At 38.5% G+C, this 21261-nt stretch overlaps 2 protein-coding genes across 3 annotated transcripts; both read left to right on the plus strand.

The window, feature by feature from the left end:
- The first annotated feature begins 1211 nt into the window (after positions 1 to 1211).
- On the plus strand, positions 1212 to 11217 carry LOC310955461 (histone-lysine N-methyltransferase SETDB1-B-like). The gene is made up of 10 exons (XM_083925279.1): positions 1212 to 1508; positions 4643 to 4712; positions 5970 to 6080; positions 7064 to 7174; positions 7479 to 7817; positions 8027 to 8194; positions 8901 to 9102; positions 9233 to 9306; positions 9622 to 9812; positions 9906 to 11217. Exons 2-10 carry the CDS (start codon positions 4643 to 4645, stop codon positions 10011 to 10013), a joined length of 1374 nt encoding a protein of 457 aa, XP_083781405.1. The 5' UTR covers positions 1212 to 1508; the 3' UTR covers positions 10014 to 11217.
- Positions 11218 to 11951: 734 nt separating this feature from the next.
- LOC310955629 (uncharacterized protein) lies at positions 11952 to 19578 on the plus strand. 2 transcript variants are annotated; one of them, XM_083925563.1, is made up of 10 exons: positions 11952 to 12019; positions 13986 to 14160; positions 15457 to 15560; positions 15693 to 16181; positions 16390 to 16551; positions 17402 to 17606; positions 17741 to 17814; positions 18562 to 18752; positions 18859 to 18985; positions 19080 to 19578. In XM_083925563.1, the coding sequence occupies exons 2-10, from the start codon at positions 13991 to 13993 to the stop codon at positions 19100 to 19102; spliced, it is 1545 nt and encodes a 514-aa protein (XP_083781689.1). In that variant the 5' UTR covers positions 11952 to 12019; positions 13986 to 13990; the 3' UTR covers positions 19103 to 19578. The 2 variants fall into 2 exon arrangements, with proteins under 2 accessions (XP_083781689.1, XP_083781688.1); XM_083925562.1 differs by lacking the exon at positions 11952 to 12019 and adding an exon at positions 12050 to 12158.
- The last annotated feature ends 1683 nt before the right edge of the window (positions 19579 to 21261 follow it).

Raw genomic sequence — 21261 nt, forward strand, 5'->3', positions numbered from 1 at the left:
TATGAATATACTTTATTAGTGATAAGCCTGTGAATGTTCTCATTCGTCCAGGTCATCGTTATCCTCAAAGCAATTTCAGTCAAAAACAACTGGACTGGTTGTTAATTTATTAGTGATCCATCAATGTTTCAGCTCACCTTATATTATTTATGTACAGTATGTACCCATGATGAATGAATGAATTTATTTATTTCAGTATATCTCATCTCATCTCATCTTCAACCTCTTATCTGGGGTCGGGTCACAGGGGCAGCAGCTTTAGCAGGGGACCCCAAACTTCCCTTTCCTGGGCCACATTAACCAGCTCTAACTGGAGGATCCCGAGGCGTTCCCAGGCCAGTGTGGAGGTATATCAAGCTTATCAAATGAAAGGGTGTAGGTTGAAGCCAAAGGTTATAGACCCCTACCCCATTTACCTTAAAAGTTATACTCATTAATACAAAATGATCAGATCACAGACATTGGAAACAAATCAGTACACTTAAATTTCTATTCACAACAAAATAAAGAATACTGCACAGCACATAACCCCAAATACTACAAAATCATTAAACTTAATTTTCCAAACTGTAAAGAGAAATTATGTCGTTCTTATAAAGTCTTTCAAAGCCGCCTAGAGTACAGCATAATAAATATTTTCAGGACAGTTTTTCCAGATGTTAACCCCTCTAACAGAAGTTTTGATTAGCTTTGGTTTCTCAAATAATAGTGGTCTTCTCAGGTTATAACTGGAATCCTTCATTTTAAACAGATTCTGCATATCTTGAGGAATACGTTTATTTTTTGCTTGGTAACATGGTTTGTACCGTAATGTAATCAACTACGTCCTTGAATTTCAAAATGCTCAAGCGACTAAATAGTGAGTTGGTTGGCTCATGGAAAGGTTTATTACTGATGATTCTTACAGCCTTTTCACCCATAAAAAATATAATTTGTATTTGTTCTGTATGTGTTTCCCCAAACCTCAACGCAATATGTCATATATGGGGCAATTAATGAATAATATAAACGATTAATAAGTGTTGAGAGAGGAAAGCTTGGGCAATGGATTTTGACATTAAAAATAACAATAAAAACAACTAACAAATGTAATTTAATTTATTATTTTGTACAATAAACAAACCCACCAGTAGGGGGCGGTAGAGGCGCTATGTCAGTGTTTGCCGACCTTTATAAACACGTAGAAGACGGTAAAAGAAGAAGACACAACAACAACAGACGTCTAAAATGGAGGAAGCGCACGTTGGTTGCTAATGTTGTTTAATACCCTTTATTAGCAGATCCGATTTGCATCAGTCATTGTATAAATGTCATAGTCGTGACACAAAATCAAGACGACTGTTGAGCTGTTTTTGTCTTAAACGTTTGTATTCCCAGTAGTTACGTTGGCTAGGCAACGGGATAAGCGCGAACCTAAAAGCTATAGCAACGGAACAAAATAATCACCAACGTTAGGGTTTAACGGAACCTGTGTCTTTGTGAAGAGGATATTCAAGACACAACAACAGGTAAGTGTCTGGTAAAAGTGTTGACTGTTACGTTACGCCTCCTTTTTAATGTCTACGTTAGCTTAGTTAGCGTCTACGTTAGCTAAGTTAGTGTCTACGTTAGCTAAGTTAGTGTCTACGTTAGCTAAGTTAGCGTTTACGTTAGCTAGGTTAGCGTTTACGTTAGCTAGGTTAGCGTTAGCGTTAGGTCATAACAAGAGCTAAGTGTTGAAATTCATATTAACGTGGATCGGGGCAGTTTGAGCAGGAAAAGGAAGATTTCCTCCATTAGCAAACGGTTAATATAGCATGAAGAAAACACCAGCATTAAGTCAGTTGGATATTCAACATTAATTTGATATTCAGAATAAAAACTATTATGCATTTAAACTATTTAATTGAATCATGTCAACCCACTTGTGCAACGTACAGACTAATATAAGTAATGTATCACAAGGCTTGTTTTTGAATGATATATTGTTTTATGATTTACAAAACTTAAATCTATTATGCTTCCTTGTCTTTTGACATAGGGATCTAAAACTACTTGTGCAACGTACAGACTAATATCCCTCATCTATCACAAGGCTTGTTTTTTAATAATGCAGTTTTGTGAATTTTTAATAATGTATTTTTGTATGATTTTGTTTTTTGCAAAACTTAAATCTGTTATGCTTCCTATCTTATTTTTTGCTCCTTAGTTTTGTCATAAAAAAATCAAATGAAAATTCTGCATAGATTATTTGGGGGGGACAGTTTGGAGATCAAGTTCTGCAGGCTTGGTGTCAGTTGAACACAAAAATGTGGGAGGAGATAGGTATAAGTAGTTTTTTTAAGAAAGAGTGTGATGGATTTTGATCAAAGCAGGGAAAGTTGCTGCTCTATAGGGTCTATGGTTCGACGAAGTTGCAAAGTCGTAGCATGTAATGGATCGGGCGAGCATTTTAAGGAGGAAGGGCAAAAAGCGGAGTATGAAGTAGAGGGAGAGGAGAAAAATGACAAATACACAAAGGTTTACAGAGAGTCATTTATGCTAATCATGTTAAGAACGCCAGACACTGTTTAACCTCCGACTCAAAACAAGTAGGGCTGGGCGATATGATCAAAATCTCATATCACGATAAAAGTCATTTCATATCCCGATAACGATATCATGATACGGCACATTTTCTGCTAAAAAAATTGTAGGAAGCAATGTAGGCTATCAATAAAGGCGAACTCTTCAATACATTTTCCTAGTACTTCTTTTATTTCTAAGGTAAATAAAGGTTAATTAAAATGTATTATTTTTAATTGCACTGTGAATGTGTGGAAAAAATAAACCTCCTCATTCTGGGCAACGAGTGCCTGACAGACAGCGACTGGTGCACAAGTCCTGGTGCACGTGAGTCCAGTGCTGCACAGTCACGCAGCAGGCTACTGAGAGATGTGATTTCTGATACGGCATCTTATTGGAAGTATTTGTTGTTAAAATATAAATTTGTTTTGTTTATATCTTTCTTTGACAATAACTGACGATATATATAGGTAGCGCTGTGTCAGACTGAACGCACAGTCGTAACCACTGTTAGTTCCACTGAAACACTGCAGCCTGTGTCCAAAAAAGGACATTTCTCTGTATGTTAGCCTAAAAGTATATAGCTTAAGTGAGTAAATAGCGAGTCACCTGTGCTTCAGCCAGGATTTGAACCAGCCCACTACAACTGAGAACAAAAACAAAATTACAACATTAAAGCACAAATAGATGATTTGCTATCAATCATGAATTTTCAAAGTTTAAAACTTTTAATGGCTGCTTAAGCACCGTAAAACTGTTTAAAAACCTACTTTAAACAAGTATTAAGTGAGTAAGGGTATTTAGAAAAAATGTTTAAATGTTTAATCGCTGCAACATTAATATTTCTTGTAGTGTTAATATATATATGACAAGAAAAATGAAATGTGATTACACAAGCACTAATCTATGGCTAAACAACCTGATGGATCAATAGAACTAGCAAGCTGAGTCAAAGCAAAGTCAGTAACTTTCCTTACTTCTTTTTTTTCTTTGTTCATGTGGTTATGAGTTGAAATGTAAATGCATTGTAATGCAATGCAGTCTTTCAAATGTGGGTCTGTTGATTCAGCATATCTGTAATGGTTCAGTGTATAGATGTGTATTTGCTGATTAGTGCTTTTGTTGATTATATATAAATTCATTAAACTAGCAAAAAAGTGCTGCGGTATCACAATATAATAAAATCCAAAAATGTCTATGTATAAATGATTCATGGAACCATACTGGAAATGCTTTTTTTAATGTAGAATATAACCAGAACATATAACAATTATAGTAAAATGTGAAAATGGGAGAAACTACATTAGGAGAATATAATGCGTAAGTGTGAATTGTATTCAAAATATATTTATGTTTCCAAGACTGCAGAGGGCCCTAAAGCTGCATGAATTGTCCTGTATTGTAGACTAATGGAAACACTAGTGGCTCTACAACAGAAGTGCATTATATACAGAAAGACATGTGCCTGTGTGTTTGCATTATACCATGATCACTACCTTATCTTACCCCTCAGTATGGAAAAATTGTTGTTTTGTTTCCCCACTTGAATATAGCCGAGTGCTTACAAAATCGGAATAATGATCTCTCTGATATAAAGTGATGTAGCTGCAAGAAAGAAAATATTACTGTGAAATGGCGCTCTATCATGTTCTGCACTCACACCACAACATATCTGTATAGTTTTCAAGTATTCATTTTAGTGTTTCTGTGCTGTAAGAGCATATAGTGTATGAGCACTTTGTAACTTTGTTAGTCAAAGGTGCATTACACATTCCGCGTTTTTATTTTTTAATAACCAAATATAGGTTTGTGGTGAGTCCTCCTGCTTCTGTAGGAAACTTAAGAGTTAATTGGGTCATTTAAAGTTGTGAATTTTGTTGGTACCTCAGAAGCATACTTTAGTCTTTTTTTTTTTTTTACTATAACAACCTTTCATATCAGTTTATCATTTTCTGTAGAATCAGATTTAAATTCAGGTGAACGTTTAAAGCATTATATGGTTTGTGAGGTTATCAAATTAAGTGTAAAAGTTATGTCCTACTTAATATGGATAACCATTTCCATATTGTATATCAATTGCTTCATTTTTTTTTTTTAGATGCCACCAAGAAACAAAAGGAGCAAGGCAGTTCTGCGAAGGTGGATGAAGAATAAAGTCCCCGTTGCAGGTAATGCAAAAGTTCACTTGGATAATTGATAATTTTTGCATGCATTTGCAAATACTTTAACTGTATTACTCTTTTTTAATCACCTTCTTCACCCCATTTTCTTCCCATACCCCTCTACCTAAACATATTCTCTTGTATCTAAAGATACAAATGAAAACTGAAAGAACAGATGAAAATCCCACGACACATTTTGCATGTCAACCAAAACATGGGGCGTCAGTACTGTAGGTTACACCGCGACTAACACAAGTACTATGCAAAGACACCTGCAGCACAACCACCACTCTCTGCTAGAATCAACCCCCCTGTGTTAAAGTTTCGTTGCGTCTCGTTCTCGTGGACTCAATATCTTGCATCGTCACACCCCTCATTCGGAATGTATGGTATATATTTTTAATATTGTAGTTACTGTCATGACAGTGATGGTGCTATCCGTTTACCTTCTATGTTGCCTCTTCAAAAGAGCACTATAAAAAACGTGACACTGAATTTGAAACTGCACATTGTTATTTCTGCATCTATTGTTGAATTTCTGGTTGCACCACATGGTATACATTGAGTCATGCAGACATCTTTACAGTTGATTTGCTAGAGTGGGATTTTGACATTGTCATTGAACACAAAATTAGATGATCATCTAGGGTTATATTAGAAATTTCCATGGCTAAGGTATATCAAATGGGGGATATTGTATTGTGACCTGAAAAACACTTTAAGTGTACTAGAATCCCTCTACAGTATAATGCATGCTGAATGAAAGGGACATCGCATTTTAGATTGAAGGTGGTGACTTCCTTATACCAAGAGATACATAAACAGTTTTTCTAGCCAACAGCACTCATCCGAAGGCGAGAAATATATAGTAGTACAGCCAAAATAAGTTAAAGACACTCCGAAGGGGGGAATTCACTGATAAGACTGCTAGTATGGATACAACAATATTTTCACAACATCAAAGGCATTTATCTTTTCTTAAACATTGGTCAATAGGCTTCAGACCCAGTGAACACAGCCGTTAAATGATTATCCTCTCTGAATTTTTAATTAAATGCTGCAGGACAACTCTTTCCCGTTAATCAGCCGTATTGCGGTGCTCCTGGAGCAGTTTGCAGTTAAGTACATTGCTCAACCACACATTGGCCGATATGGTGGGCAGCTAATTTTACAGCCAACACCCTCCTGTCGATGCCAACGATTGAACCAGCGACCTCATGGTTACTGGTCTAAAGTTGATCTTATCCGATGTGTGTGTTGCAGTGGGTATGGAGGAGGATGAGATGGATTCAAGAATGCCGAAGCTCAAGGAGTCTGAGGAGAGGGCAGAAAATAAGGCCACGACAAAATCGGATGAAGAAAGAGACAATGATGGTAAGCACATAATTGTGTTAATTGAAAAATTAACAATGTTAGTTTGTTTTTACCAAGTTCAAGTTCCGCCTGGTCCTAAAGGGACGTTTCCTGGCAATTATTTGTCTCGTCTATGACAGTTATGTGCTTAAATTATAAGTAATAGTTAAATTCAGAACCATAAAATATAATTCAAACAAACTCCAAATCCACATATTTGAGAACTAGCAAATATTTGTCACTTTTGCTTGAAAAAATTACTCACGATTAATCAATTATCAAAATAGTTTGAGTCCTTAATTTATAGCCCATAGCTGTAGCATGAATGGCTGATTTGTTAGGAATTTTAAAAGTTTTGAACTTTAGGTGGTTGCGGTAGCGCCACCATCAGGACTATTAGCATATTAAGCATACTGATGAAGTTTGGCACAGGTACGGACTTGGAAAGTTCGGTGGATGGGTGCATGGATTTCTAGTGAATAATAATACTGGCAAGAACAACAGGGTCCCTGCAGCTTCACTAAGCAGCCCCTAATTAGCTGACACTTCTTTTCTGATCGTTAAAGAACATTGATATAAATAAGTCTAAACACACCAAAGCTCCTGTAGTCATCTCATGCAGTAACGTCCATTCAACGCCTCAGAAACCTGTAAACAATTGTCAGCATCCTCATCAAACAACCTGTAACAGGAAGTCAAATTTTGCGGGATCAATAAAGTTGATGGTAAATGGACTTATATATTTATTTTATTTATATCGTTCCTTTCTAGTCTTTTGATTACTCAGGGCGCTTTCACACTACTTGTCACCTTCACCCATTCACACTGACATTCACACTGATGGCAGTGGACATCTACATCTAATGTAACCATTCACACCACATTCACACACCCATGCGCAGCACGGGGAGCATTTCAGGGTTCGGTGTCTTGCCCGAGGACTCTTTGACGAACAACTTTACCTCTGAGCCACAGCCGCTGATCTTATCTGATGTGTGTTGCAGTGGTTATGGAGGGGGATGAGATGGATACAAGAATGCCGGAGCTCCAGGAGTCTGAGGAGAGGGCAGAAAACAAGACAACAACAAAATATGATGAAGAAAGAGACAATGGTGGTAAGCACATAATTGTGTTAATTTAAAAATTGTTCAACCTTGTCTTAAAGGGACATTTCCTGGCAATTATTTGTATTGTCTATGACAGTTAAGTATAAATAAGTCACAAACCCTAAAATATCATTCAAACAAGCTCCAAATCCACATGATTTTGATTGAAAAATTGATTAATCGCTTATCAAAATGGTTATAGTCCTTAATTAATGACTCATGTACCAACTCTAAAACACAATACTCTTTGCTGTAGTGGTTTTTTATTATTTTTGCAAGCCACAGTGTCACCAAATGTTTTTTTTCTTTGCAGAAAATATGTCGGATTCCCTGTGTGAGTCTGTTCCCTCCACAAATATAACTCCCACCAAGGAGACACAGTTGAACGGCTCTGACTCTCTCAGTGTAATAAAAAGAGCAGTGGTGGTCTTGACCCGACTCCCTGAATATAAGATCAGTGCTCTGAGACCTCCAACACCTCAGCAGTTCTACAGTGAAGACGACTCCCTCAGCAGCTCGGATACTGACATGCAGTGGGAACCAGAGGACGATTCGAGTGATTCTGATTTCTCCCTCTTGCCCAATAAACATAAATCTGGGAAACACGTCAAGGCCGGCTCAACGAGTAGAAACCACAACAACAACAACAATGGTAATGCCGTGCCCTGAACATGAACACAACTATCGCTCATAAAGGAAAATACCAAATGTTATGCCACTCGCATAATGACGGTTTTATAATGGGACTTTTCCTGGTCATGTTTATTTCCCTGAAAATTCCCATGATTCATATTTTACAATTCCTCAAGCTCATACATTTTCTTTTATAGAGTTTTTTTTGTGTTTTTTCACCAAAAACAGATCAAGCCCCGATAATAATATCAGCGCCTTTTGCCCACGCCTCCCATGAAACAACGAAGACTCGCCCGAACTTGCCGGAAGAAGAGATCAAAGTGGACACGATGGTCCTGGCCAGGAAGAGGTCCATGAGGTGGCAACGGGGGAAAATAATGGATATAGTAACAAGGGGTAAGAAAATGGATCTTTTTGGCATGAAATTGTGCCGTGTGCTCAGTTTGCATAAGACCTGGATTTCTACTTGCATATTGCTAGATATGCAAATGTTGAAAAAGCTTAATGCTTTGGTTAATTTTTGTTTTTTGAAAATACTGATGTATAATTATTACAGCTGATATGAGTCAGTGACAGAAAATTTGATTTTATTAATTAATATTAATTGTACAAGTTGTTTATCAAGCACACATCCCAAACGTTTGTTGGTTCCAGTTTCTAAAATGTGAAGATTTGCTGCTTTTCTCTGTTTTTTATATAGTTTTAAAATGGTTGTCTTTGTGTTTTGGACTCTTGATCTAACAAAAAAAAAAAACTAAATGATAATTGATTGATTAAAAAAATGATAATTGACACGATACCAGATAACTAAACTACAGAACCTCTAAAGTCCAAAAGGTGATTAAAAAAATTAAATAAATCTTGTGTGCACAAGAAAAAAAATAAATCTTGACTCTAGACTCCAGGGCTCCATACAAATCTAAGTGTTAGCAGCTCTAGATCATTTTCATTTTATACACAAAACGAAGCTGCCACATGTTTCTCACATGCAGATACAACAGTGTAAATTCAGAGAGAACAGGGTTTTTGACTTCTGTAACTTATCTGAAAGAAAGGAATTACACAATTGTGATTTCACTCACTGACATTTTTTCATTTGCAGAAGACGGACGGTTGAAGTACAAAGTTTGTTTTGAAGAAAAGGGGAAGAGTCTGGTGTCCGGCCACCATATTGCCTTTGACGCCACGCCAAAGTTGGAGCAGCTGTATGTCGGTGCGCGCGTTGTGGTCAGGTGTCAGGATAACAAGTTCCGGTTCCGGCCCGGTGTTTTGGCAGAGCTCCCGAGCAGAAAGAACCGCTTAAGGTGTGTGTTTGCATGAGTGCTTACCCCTAACCCTATGAACCACCAGAGGTGTGTGCCATTTTTAGAATAAACTAATTCCTCTAACAGGAAATCAGGTTTTCTTTTATGTAAAACATTTTAATTTTTCCAGGTTCCTGGTCTTTATGGATGATCACACGCCGCTCTATGTTGGTTTACCTGCACTTCATCTGGTGTGCAGACCCGGTGAGTTTGGCTATTTAACACACGCACGCAGATTTAAGTTGGTTTCAGGACCTTTTTGGTGCTGTTTTCCAACACTTACAATTTATGTTTTCTTTTGTGCAATGCAATGTGGGAGAATTGTATCCATCAAAAGCACAGTGAAAAAATGGCCGTATTTAGTATGCTTACTGACGGTGTAGGAGCCAAAATGTGGTGGTGTTTATTTACTATGTGGGCATTGAGTGGTTCTCTATCCTACTTGTCCACTATCGTATTGGCAGGAAGTTAGAAGAGTGTCAGACTCTCGCTTTATTTTGTTGTTTGTTTTTTTGACAGTGGAAAACGTTGTAGACGACATTCCAGATGGTGCTCACAAGAATTTCATGGTGCAATACCTAAAGGATTGGCCGTACCCACATTTAACCCAGTACAAGCCCGGACAGAGCCTTAATGTGGAGTTAAATGGTTCCCAGCAGAGGTGCGACGTGGAGTTGGTGGACAGCAGCTTGATTCAGGTCGTTTTTCAGGTCAGTATCATTTGACGCTGCTGTTGGTTAAACTGTCGATGTTATTCCTGTTTAATTGTCAGTAGTATGATGTTGTTTTTTTGTCAATCGTAGGAAAATCAACATAAGGAGTGGCTCCATCGAGGCTCAATGCGACTTGAACACATGGCTAGATTTTTGGAAATGAAAGAAGTGGAAGAGCACGAGGCTGACACCGACTAAAAGCCAACAGAAGAATCATAATGTGGCTCTGGGACATAATCAAAATCTATTTTCAATATACAGCATTATCACCCCGAGGAGATGTGCCATTGGATTTTTCTTTTTAGGAAACAACTGTTTCAGCCCAATATGAGATTTGCCATAATGAAATGGGTGCATGTGACAGACTTTTTTTTCCCAATCTGATTTCCTTTTGTTTTCCGTTGTGGAAAGTGGATTATTGTGACAATTTCTGCACCATTAAAACATGGTGAACAATGCTAATTTTAAGTCTGTCCTGAAATGTGAATTGATCTAAAAGTAGCTTTGAGCAGCAAAATCAAAACGCAGAGAACGATATTCACTTTCTCTTCTATACAGTGACAGACCAGAAATGATGCGTTTAATGCCGACTTTGTAAATCTGTGAGGTGGTATGTGTTGGGGCATTTTGAAAAGGTGGCCACACCCCTTTTTAAATTTAAACGGTGGCTGTTGAGTTTTGGGAGGCTGTAACGACAGTCGGTCATCACTGTAAATGTTTATCCTTCCGTTGTATGTCCTATTTACGTTGGGTAACGTTTATTTAGCTTTCCCCTTCATTCAAAGCATCTTACGATAGGTGCATTAAACATGTGGGTACATTTAAATGCATTAACATATGCTGAAGTGCTCCATTTAGAGACCCTTAAAGATAAAATCATGGTTGCTTTTTATTTATTTTAGTAAATGGGTGAAGGTGCAGAGTAAATGAGTTTACAGTCTGCCAATCAAGATGATGTTTTTGATCTTTTTATTTTCTTTTTATCTGCAAACAAACATGACTTTGTTGGGCTGTATTTGTCTTTATTCTTGTACATTGTTAAGATCTCTGAACACATTGTTCAGCAAACCCAAAACAAGTCAGTGATTCTTAAGTCAACAGCATTTTTAATCTTTGGCTACATGAGCAAAACAATAATCAACATTTTGTCAACGTCTTCCTTCTGTTTGCTTTGTGTTTGTTACATTTGGTGGTACCGTTTTTTTTCTTCTTTTTTTAAAGTTACACATTGTATATTAGCTTGCCATTTGCACTCAGCCTCCTTTCCAGAGATCCTAAAAAAAAATGTCTCAATCATGTCCAACTTTATTTTTCTGCTGTGTCCCAACAGGTTCAACACTTGACTCACTGTAGTGCTACTGTGTAACTAATGTTGAGCTCTCAATAAACTGAAACTCAGATGTACCATTGATTGTTTTGTGCAGTAAACATAACACAGTGTAACCCTTGTTCTTCGTGTCGAAACTACATCCGCCTATTTGTGACATATTTTCCGTATTTATGAAGAAGATAAATATAGCTGAGAGGACAATACTGCGCCAACCAAAACTATAAAAACCGGTGTGTTATGAAACGCCAGAAGAGCTCTAACACACTAAACATTCCTACAGTGGGTGAGCAAATACCTATCAGAGGAGTGGAGAGAAATCTCATGCCAGTTTTCCATCTAAAAAAAGGATTATTGAAATGACAGTAAACTGAATGAGACTGAAGGATATCTCTAACTTTATAACTTTAGCTTAAGTTAAACTGTACAGTTAAGGAATGTATTTTTTTTAAATGAGGCATTGTGAAATAAAGGTTTGAAGTATTAAAGTTTTCACCTTACATGCATTACACAATAGACACCTACAGGCAATTCAGTCATCAGTTAACCTAACACCTGCATGTCCACACAGAAGGGCCCCAGCCCGGACTCGAACCTGCAACCCTCCTGCCGTTAGGCGACAGTGCTAACATGCATTTATTTCAGCATGCATTTATTCATTTATTTATTCCTGCATTTATAGATTTATGCATTTATTTATTGAGACAAATCCATGTTTAGCCCATCCATGGCGCCCTTGTGGTTCGCGTGTCCGGACAAAGGGGGCAGCAGTGAGCTCACGGCTCGGCGCTGCAGCAGCGTGAGGTGAAGAAGAAGAAGAAGAAGACACAGCGCTCCAATCGTCGCCTGTTAACATCACGGTAACATTTATACTCAGGTAAAAGTATTTACAAACTTAAAAAGTCGACTTTTTAAAGAGAAACGCTTCATGGACGAGAATAAATGAATGAGTTCGGTGGAGACAACTGCCGTCCGCCGTTAGAGCCCGGTCTGCTCGACGGTTCTTCGTGTTAAAGGTTAAAAGCAAGATTTTCTGTCGTATTTAGTTTTCGCTCATGGAGGAATTGTTATGTCTCTGAAACTCATAAACAATACTGTGGTCTTGACCTTCTCTATATGTAAAGTATATGGAGATTACATGTGAACGTAACGCCCCGTTAGTTCAAGCTAGTAACGCAGCTAGCAACGGTCACTACGTTAAAAACGAACCCTAACGGCAGTTTGTGTTTGATTTTGTGTTAAGTACCGTTACCTGCTCACGATGTTTACACCACGTCCACTCAGAAGTGTGTTTAGCTTGTTATTATCGCTACTTAACTTGGATATTTGTCAATAATTAACCCTGAAAAATGATATTTGTGCAGACTTGCCTTTATGTTGAAGGGACAAAGTAGTTCATCCGTAGCTGCTCACGCCCTCAACTCGGACGAAGATGTTTTATTTGACTTTTTTTTATGTGTAATAACTAGTTCAGGCAGAAATTACACGTCCAAAGTAAATGGTTTATTTGTAAAGTATTTTTAAACATTAGATCAGAATCAGAAATACTTAAATAATCCCAGGGGGGAATTATTTTCGTTGCAAACTCCAGCTATACAAACAACGTACCACTAGTCATATTTACAGATTTAAAGTACTGTAATAATATACAAATAATGAGCATGTTCGACATTTTGGGTAATACACTTGTTTACTCTCTGGATGAGAAAATGAAGTTACGCTCGTGTCTTTGTGTCTATTTTTATGGCTACATAGTTTAGCGTAATGAATGAAGAAGAAGAAGAATTACTTTATTTATCCCGCAACGGGGAAATTGATTTTTTCACTCTTATTATTAATCATGTTACACACACAGGCCAAGAATATACACACATGCACAAACAGGACCTATACATGCAATTAAGGAGAGATATTAGAGCGAGGGGCCTCGCTCAACAGCACATCGGCAGTGCCCAGGAGATGAACTGGCACCTCTCCAGCCACCAGTCCACGCTCCATACATGGTCCACACCGGGACTTGCTTCCCAGCCAAGTCATCTATGGACTGAGCTACTGCCGCCCCTGGAAATATGGGGGTGGGGGATACAAAGCTATTCTCGGTTTGATGGCGACCAAATCCAGGGAAATAAATAAAAATGAACCATGCACATGAGCCTGTGCTGTTTGCATCTTTGACTTACTGACATTAACAGCCTCAAAAAGCAGGAACAAGGGGAATTATTACCGTATCTCTTATTTTCATGATAAATTAATCTGGCAAGTCGTTTATTGATTAATCGATGAGGTGCTCGGTCTGCAAAATGTCATAAATTGGTGACAAATGTGAATCAGTGTTTCTCCAATTCCAAGATGATATCCTCAAATGTCTTGTTTTGTCCACAACTCAAAAGATAGAGGAGTAAATAAACTTTTTAAAACAAATAAATGAATCAATGAAGCAAAACAATTATCAAAATAGTTTGATAATGGATTAATTTAATGGTTGAATTAATCGACTAATCGTTGCAGCTCTCGTCGTCTGTGATTGCACAAACATTTCCCACCATCAGATAAAGAACAATGTTGCTCTCGTCCTCTTATAACCAGGAAAAGAAAGTACATATTTCAAATTACGATATCCAAAATCCATGATGATATCTCGTCTGATATAACAGTATGAATATTGCCTGTCAAGTCTTTGAAATTCTATAATTCAAATTTTAATTTCCGTCGGCAATGTGCATCATGAACGGCCAAATCTCCTTTTGTAATTAGAGTAAAGGGAGCGCCACGCCCTCAACACAACAGCACCCCTGCTGTCCACTCTACTTTTAGCACATGGTTTGAAACCTTGTGTGTTGCAGTGATTATGGAGGGGGACGAGATGGAGATGAGCAAAGACGAGCTTCAAAAGTGGATCAGAGAGAAGGTAAAGAAGAACAAGCTGATCTCCTTGGATGTGCTAGAAAAATGCAGAATGCTGCAATCTCTGCTCGAAAGGAGGGAGAAACAGGCCGCCCTGCTCCTGAAGCTCTGCAAGTGAGTGTTTTTCTTCTTTATGCTTTTGTTTCAACCTCTTGTAAAATCCCTTTGGTTCCTCATTCGACCCTATTCTTCCGTTTGGTCACCTTTGTCGACAGCTGCTTCTCAGATGTTGTGCTTGAGTGTGTTCTTACCTACTCTGTCAAGTGTCCTGAGATAACTTTTGTTATGATTCGACACTATAAATAAAATTTAATTGAATTGAATTTCTTGCTCTCGGTGTAGATAGATGGGGATGGCAAACTGAAAGGAAAGACCATCTGATAAGATCATTTTAATTCAATTAAATTTTATTTATAGTGCCATTTATAGTGTAGTTTTCTCAGGACACTTTACAGAGTAGGTAAAGACCACACTCTATGACTTATTTATGATTTACATAGACCCAACAATTCCCCGTAGAGTACGGTTGTAACGAAACCCTTCCCTATTACAGGCAGGACCGTGGAACAGACCCAGCTCTATTTTAGCAGTACTGAGACAAATGAACCCCCCCTGAAAGTAAAAAACCACATCAAACTTTAAAAGACAAAGTGGAGCAACAACAGCAGACTTCAGAATATGAATGCAGAAAGTCTGCTATCCTAGGGGGAAAAACAAAACCATGGGCTTGATGCTAAAAGCAACACAACAAAATCATCAAAGACCCCATCAGTGTCATGATTTACAGATACATTGCTTTGAAATTAATCTTTCCTTTCTAAAAGAAACCATCCTGTTCTGGTCGGGTTTTGGGACCTAGCAAAGTCACACAATTTCTGCATTTAAGAAAAATATATTTATTACGGTAAATACTTCAACCTTTTGTTCAATTATTTAAATATGACTTGTGTATTGGATCCTTCAAACTACAGTTGCTTTCCCTAAGTCAGTTCGTTTACATTTAGATTTGGACAGAATTGCGACCGAAACGGGTCTTCTTGGTTGTAATGTTACTTGCCGTTGCAAAGTCCTCCCCTGGTTTAAAGATAATGCTCTATTATTGTTTTTTTTTCACGTTTTCGGCGCTGTTGCTTCTGGGGTTTTTCTATTTCCAAGTCAAAAGCCACCGCCGCGGAGGGGGGAGTTCTAACTCACGGAGCATGCGCAGCAGAGAACCCAGATAATAATCTGGGAATGCTGTTTACATGCATGAATAATCAGGGAACTGAAGGAGTTCGCCCAGGGTATGGTCTATACATGGTGTTTAAGAAATCGGGGTATGCCCTTAACCCAAATATAATTAGGTTTTCAAACTGCATGTAAACGCACTGTCTGAGTGTTTCTCTTTGTTTGTTGTTGATTGTCTTTCAGGTCTGTGTCAGAATGTGAAGCAGTTGTGCAGAAACAATTCTCTTTTCTGGAGAGGGAGACCAGAGACGCACATCCTGATGATGGTGTTAATAGAACAGTCCCTGGTAAGATGCAAATTGTTGGGTTAATGCAAAAAAATGACCCTTGGTATTTCTGTGTCGATTGCTAAATGCTCAGTTATTTCCAGTCATGCAAACTGGCTCCTAATTTGTTTGACCTGTGCTTTTTCCCCCTAGCAAACACCGTCTCCAACAGCCTCACTCCTCTGTTACCAACGCCTCAGGACAGTGAGAGCCTTTATAGAGATGGTGGCAAAAAACACTCCATCAATCTAAAGAGAAAAGCAGTGGTGGTCTTGACCAGACTTCCCGTAGCTAAAATCCGCTCTTCATCTCCACTGTCGCCCCAGGATAACGAGCCTGAAGGTGACGTCAGCTTCAGCAAGTCAGATCCAGATTATTCTATAGCAAGTCAAACTTCTGTCTTATACAAGAGGAGAAAAACAGATCAAAACAATAAAAAACTTGATAAGAGTCATGCATCACCCCAAGATATTACATATAGTGATGCTAAGAGCGACGCTACAAAAACATCAACACCCCAAGCGAGTACAAATTGTGATACTAAGAGCCATGCAACACAAACATTAACACCCAATTACAGCGCACAGTCTGATTTGAAAAGCAATATGACGAAATCATCAACACCGCAGGAAAACAACAAAGGTAATAACCACAAATACAAACTACCAAAATATTTTGTTGCATGAATTTCTTTATTATGGTATTTATGGTAACACCCCATTGCTAGGGGGCTAAAACACACGCTAACCACAGAGGTCTGTTTGTTTTAAAGGTGTCTGGGATGATGGATATTTAGACATCACTTCATCAGTTTTGATATTAACCTATTGTGTTACTTTTACGTTGACAGGACAACGCCCTGTGTCCATAACTTCTCTTTGCCAAGCTGACAAAGCTACCAAGCCGTCTCCTGAAGTACCACTTGGAGAGATCAAAGTGAACATGTCTGTCCTGGCCAGAAGGGAGCTCATGAAGTGGGAGGAGGGTAAAATCACGGAAATAGTAACAAAGGGTAAGAGAAAAAAAAGTCTGTTTTGGCACAATATAGAATACAATGCAACACATTTGTCTTCAAGTTGACATGTGTTAGTCTGTTAAGGGAGCTGTTATTATTCAGTTGTACATCAACTATAAAAAAAAACAGGTTGGACAAAAAGTAGACAGTGGTGTTTATGTTCTGTGGTATCAATTACAAGTAGTTCATAACTACAAACTAAAAACCCTTCACAAATAACAAGCTTATAAAATGTTTAGTACAAGGACGTTGATCGCATGTTAGAACAACAGTAAAAAAAATGTTTTAAATCCTTAAGTACTAGAGCAGACTATTGCAAGTTTAGTTGTCCAGTTGCATGTTCAGTGGATGTTTACAATATTGCTTGTTTATCACATTTCTGCAAAATCTTTTAATGTCCAACTTTGGCTCGTTGAGTAACTCAAGCAGAGCAAACAAATTGCAATTTGAAAATGTGTGTGTAAAACATCATCCTCTAATTTTAGAGAGTTTTGATCAATGGTTTGGATGTACTCTCATGTGAAACCTGTGACTCAGGTCCCCACTGGTGCAAAAACAGACCGTACCACACAGTGTCATTGAGTGGGGATGCTTTGTCATTCTGCTCCAGAACATTTGAACCCAGTAGACAAAAAACTACCAATGTAGATGTAAGATGTAAAGTCTGTACCATTGGGATTTAGTCATCAACAGAATTACAAACGTCCTCATAATTCTCAAGTGTCTGCCAAGTTTGTGACTCATGATGACTCATCTTTTGCTGAGGGTTTCAGCACCATGACAAAGATTAAAGGAGTTAGTTCATGAAATTAAGCCATCTGATCTGACGTTTTTTTTTTTTTTGCAGAAGATGGTAGGGTGAAATACAAGATACACTTTAAGGAGAGGGGGAGGAGCTGGCTCTCTAGTCACCACATCGCCTTTGACTACATGCCAAAGTTGAATCACCTGTTTGTCGGCGCTCGCGTAGTGATCAAGGTCAAAACTCCCGACGAGTGCAGGTTCTGCCCAGGTGTCATGGCAGAGCTCCCCAGCAGAAAAAACCGCATGAGGTTTGTGTGTAGTGGATAACCCTTCTTTTAACTGAAGTCAGATGAAAATGTGAATAAAGTCACAGTTTCCTGGATAAAACACAGTTGTTTTAGCCCGAGTATGATTTGATGTAAAACATGTTTTAATTTTGCAGGTTTCTGGTCTTTATGGATGACCACACGCCCATCTATGTTGGCTTACCTTTACTTCACGTGGTGTGCAGACAATGTAAGTTTGGGTGTTTTGTAATATTTATTGCAGACGCAAGGTATACCACCTTGCGATCTCAACGTTGGATAGATAGATTTGGTCAAGTTTGAAGGCTGTTTGATCTGCTCTGATCTAGAAAAGAATAATGTGTCTCTGTTCATTTCAAGTGTCCTAGTAAAGTGGGATTTACACCTCCTGCATCCATGTGTCCGTAAATAAAATGTTGTCATCCACGTACGTCTAGCTAGAAAGCCTACTGCACATACTCTAGTTGTTCCACACTCCGGTCCAGTTGTTGGTTCGTTTGCCAAGAAGAAAAAGAAGATGTAGAAAGAAAATGTGAAATTGAGACCATAGAGGCAGAACTTTATGGAGTTAAAAAGAGAGTTAGAGCACAGAGTATCAAAGTAGAAAATCCGCCATCTTTAAAGGAACACAAAGACCACCATCTGTAATAGAGTGTGGAGTATGGATTGGGAAATGCGCATGCATGTGACGCCGGCACTTGCAGACCCTCAGTATGAAGGGAACCACGTGTCCAGTACGATTCTGTGGATGCAAAATGCGGAATGAATGTACAACCCTCAAAATATGTCCCCTCTTGTACAATACCAAGACCCTGAAAGTGAAGCCGCTAAATGGAAATCAGCCACAATTACTTACATTGTTCCATATGTTTGCACCTGTCAAACAGTTGTTCATGGTACCTACCGTTTTACTGCCAGTAAGCAGAGTGACAGACTTTGTTTCTGTTTCCTTTGACAGTGACGGACCCTTTGGAAGACATTCCAGATGGTGAACACAAGACTTTCTTGGATCAGTATTTAAAGAGCTGGCCTTACCCGCCCCAGTCCCAGTACAGGGTTGGACAGACAGTCAGTGCAGAACTTAATGGGATACGGGAGAAGTGTGAGGTGCTAGCAGTCGACTGCAGCTTGATACAAGTTCTTGTTGCGGTCAGTATCTGTTAACATCATTCTAACGGACTTTTTCCCATTGGTTATTGCTGTATTTTTCCCTTTCATATTTAGAATCATAGTAGCTTGTGTGCCATCATTTTAGACTGATCAACGTAAGGAGTGGATCTACCGAGGCTCCATGTGCTTGGAACACATGAGTCATATGAGAGGCCTGATGGAGTTGAAACAAAAGGAGGAGAAGAAGAAGAAAAAACCTACCACGGCCAACGGTGAATTCAGTCATTCAATTAATAAAACCATTATTTGACTTATTCATAATATCTTATTAATCACTTCTGCATTTCACTGTCTTGTAAACTTCAGAATCATCAAAGTCAGCAAACTGATGGGACGAGAGAACGGGACGCTGTTACAAGCTGGCACCCCGTGCGTTAAGTGAAAATTACTCACCAAGCAAATTCTGGTTTAATCGCCTTCGAAACTGTTGAACTGTTTTAAAACCATGCGTAATGACTTCATAATGTATAAAATTGTAGTTTTGTTTTCTTAAATAAAAATGTCTAATTGTTTCTAACACTTTCTAAGATTATTTAAACTTGTTTAAAAAACAGCATCTACTCTAGATGTACACAAACATATTACAAGTAAATAAATAGATGGAACGTTGGACATGATGAGAATAAAATCACAAAAGTCGAAATCATAGACTGTATAATAAAAAATGCACAGTTTGCAATGACAGCGGGAGAGCTGGCCTTCCTCGGGTGACCCATCCTGACTGCACCAAAGATTTTGATTGTTTTTTTTTAATTGTTTTTCATATAAATGTTTGAATCACATGTTGCTGTTTTTTTTTAAAGTATTTTATACCCTTAAATGTACACTTTTGAAATAAATGCTCTTTTACATTTTGCAATTTTTTGTTGGCGTCAGATCATTTATAACATAATGGTAAAGAAAGCTGGTTTGAGGGCCTAATGACTAGAATCACATCTGCATATAACGATGGACGGTTTAGCTCAACACCTCCAAAAAAAAGTGAAGCCAAAACATCTTGATCGCCCCCTGGTGGCTGGCTGCAGTACGTCAGGTCATAAGTCCCCCCACCCCTCCGTGATGGGACATGGGCCAAACCAAAAAGTTGAAGTACAACTCTACAAATTTACCCAAAGATGGTTTCTGTTAATGTATGTAGTTTTTTGACGTGACTCGACCGCCTCATCCCTACTGTGCAGACTCTGGATGCAAAATTGTTTTAGTCTATGGTCTCAATATTGACTTGGACAAAAATTCGACAGTAATTTCAATGTATATGATCAGTTGAAACTGACAACAATCTCATCTCATCTCATCTTCATCCGCTTATCTGGGGTCGGGTCGCGGGGGCAGCAGCTTTAGCAGGGGACCCCAAACTTCCCTTTCCCGGGCCACATTAACCAGCTCTAACTGGGGGATCCTGAGGCGTTCCCAGGCCAGTGTGGAGATATAATCTCTCCACCTAGTCCTGGGTCTTCCCCGAGGCCTCCTCCCAGCTGGACGTGCCTGGAACACCTCCCTAGGGAGGCACCCAGGGGGCATCCTTACTAGATGCTCGAACCACCTCAACTGGCTCCTTTCAACGCAAAGGAGCAGCAGCTCTACTCCGAGTTCCTCACGGATGGCTGAACTTCTCTCCCTCTCTCTAAGGGAGACTCCAGCCACCCTCCTGAGAAAACCCATTTCAGCCGCTTGTACCCGCAACCTCCTTCTTTCTTTCATGACCAAGCTTTCATGACCATAGGTGACGGTAGGAACGAAGACTGACAACAAATCAAACAAAATTACGAGTTAAGTCAAAATGAACAATAAAATACAAATAATTACAGTGTCTAAGAAAACAATGGGATAAGTTTAGTGGGAATATATCCAACTGTGACAAGAATCTGATGGTTTTGTACAACTATAGTATTAAATGATCATCCTAGGTTGGTCACATCATTTGCTGCCATGTACTCATGCCCACCACGTTATTGTAATCAAAATAAAAGTGGTACATGGTAATTAAGTAGGCCCTTCATTTTCTCAACTGTGCAGGGTGTAAAATTAGCACTTTCTACAAGCCAGAGCCTGGTGAAATATGCAAGTTGCTGGTAAACTTCAGGTGAACTGTGAACATTCACTAGAATTTGAAGCAGAGGAGCACCGGCCTCCTCTCTGTCTTTGAAATGACCTGTGATTTGTCAAAGCTTCCAGTTGGGTTAGATTTTTGTAAAGCCTGAAAATGGCCGAGAGAAGGTGCAGAAAACTGGCAAAAACTATTATTTAGGCATTTCAAATGTACTCCCTTAGTTAAGCAGACCTTGTACATTTGTGTTTTTGTTATTCTCCATTCCTTTTTTATGTTTAACTGTGTTTTCAAATGTTAATTTATGTTATTCTTTCTACATTTTGAAATACATTTTTGGTATTGTGTGTAACTCTGGAACATGTAAGAAAAGTAAAGTTTATATTGAATCTTTTCAATAAAAAAGGGTCTAGTACTCTAATACTTGTATTGATAATGACT

Source organism: Echiichthys vipera (genome assembly GCF_963691815.1).
Source record: "Echiichthys vipera genome assembly, chromosome: 13".
NCBI lineage: Eukaryota > Metazoa > Chordata > Actinopteri > Perciformes > Trachinidae > Echiichthys > Echiichthys vipera.

Bases quoted from the DNA above. Each gene is read 5' to 3' on its own strand.
- LOC310955461 (XM_083925279.1), top strand. From the start codon at position 4,643: ATGCCACCAAGAAACAAAAGGAGCAAGGCAGTTCTGCGAAGGTGGATG. The intron at 9,103-9,232 runs GTGTGTGTTTGC...TAATTTTTCCAG, and splicing joins AGCAGAAAGAACCGCTTAAG to GTTCCTGGTCTTTATGGATG. The intron at 9,813-9,905 runs GTCAGTATCATT...TGTCAATCGTAG, and splicing joins TGATTCAGGTCGTTTTTCAG to GAAAATCAACATAAGGAGTG.
- LOC310955629 (XM_083925563.1), top strand. From the start codon at position 13,991: ATGGAGGGGGACGAGATGGAGATGAGCAAAGACGAGCTTCAAAAGTGG. The intron at 14,161-15,456 runs GTGAGTGTTTTT...ATTGTCTTTCAG, and splicing joins CTGCTCCTGAAGCTCTGCAA to GTCTGTGTCAGAATGTGAAG. The intron at 18,753-18,858 runs GTCAGTATCTGT...CCATCATTTTAG, and splicing joins TGATACAAGTTCTTGTTGCG to ACTGATCAACGTAAGGAGTG.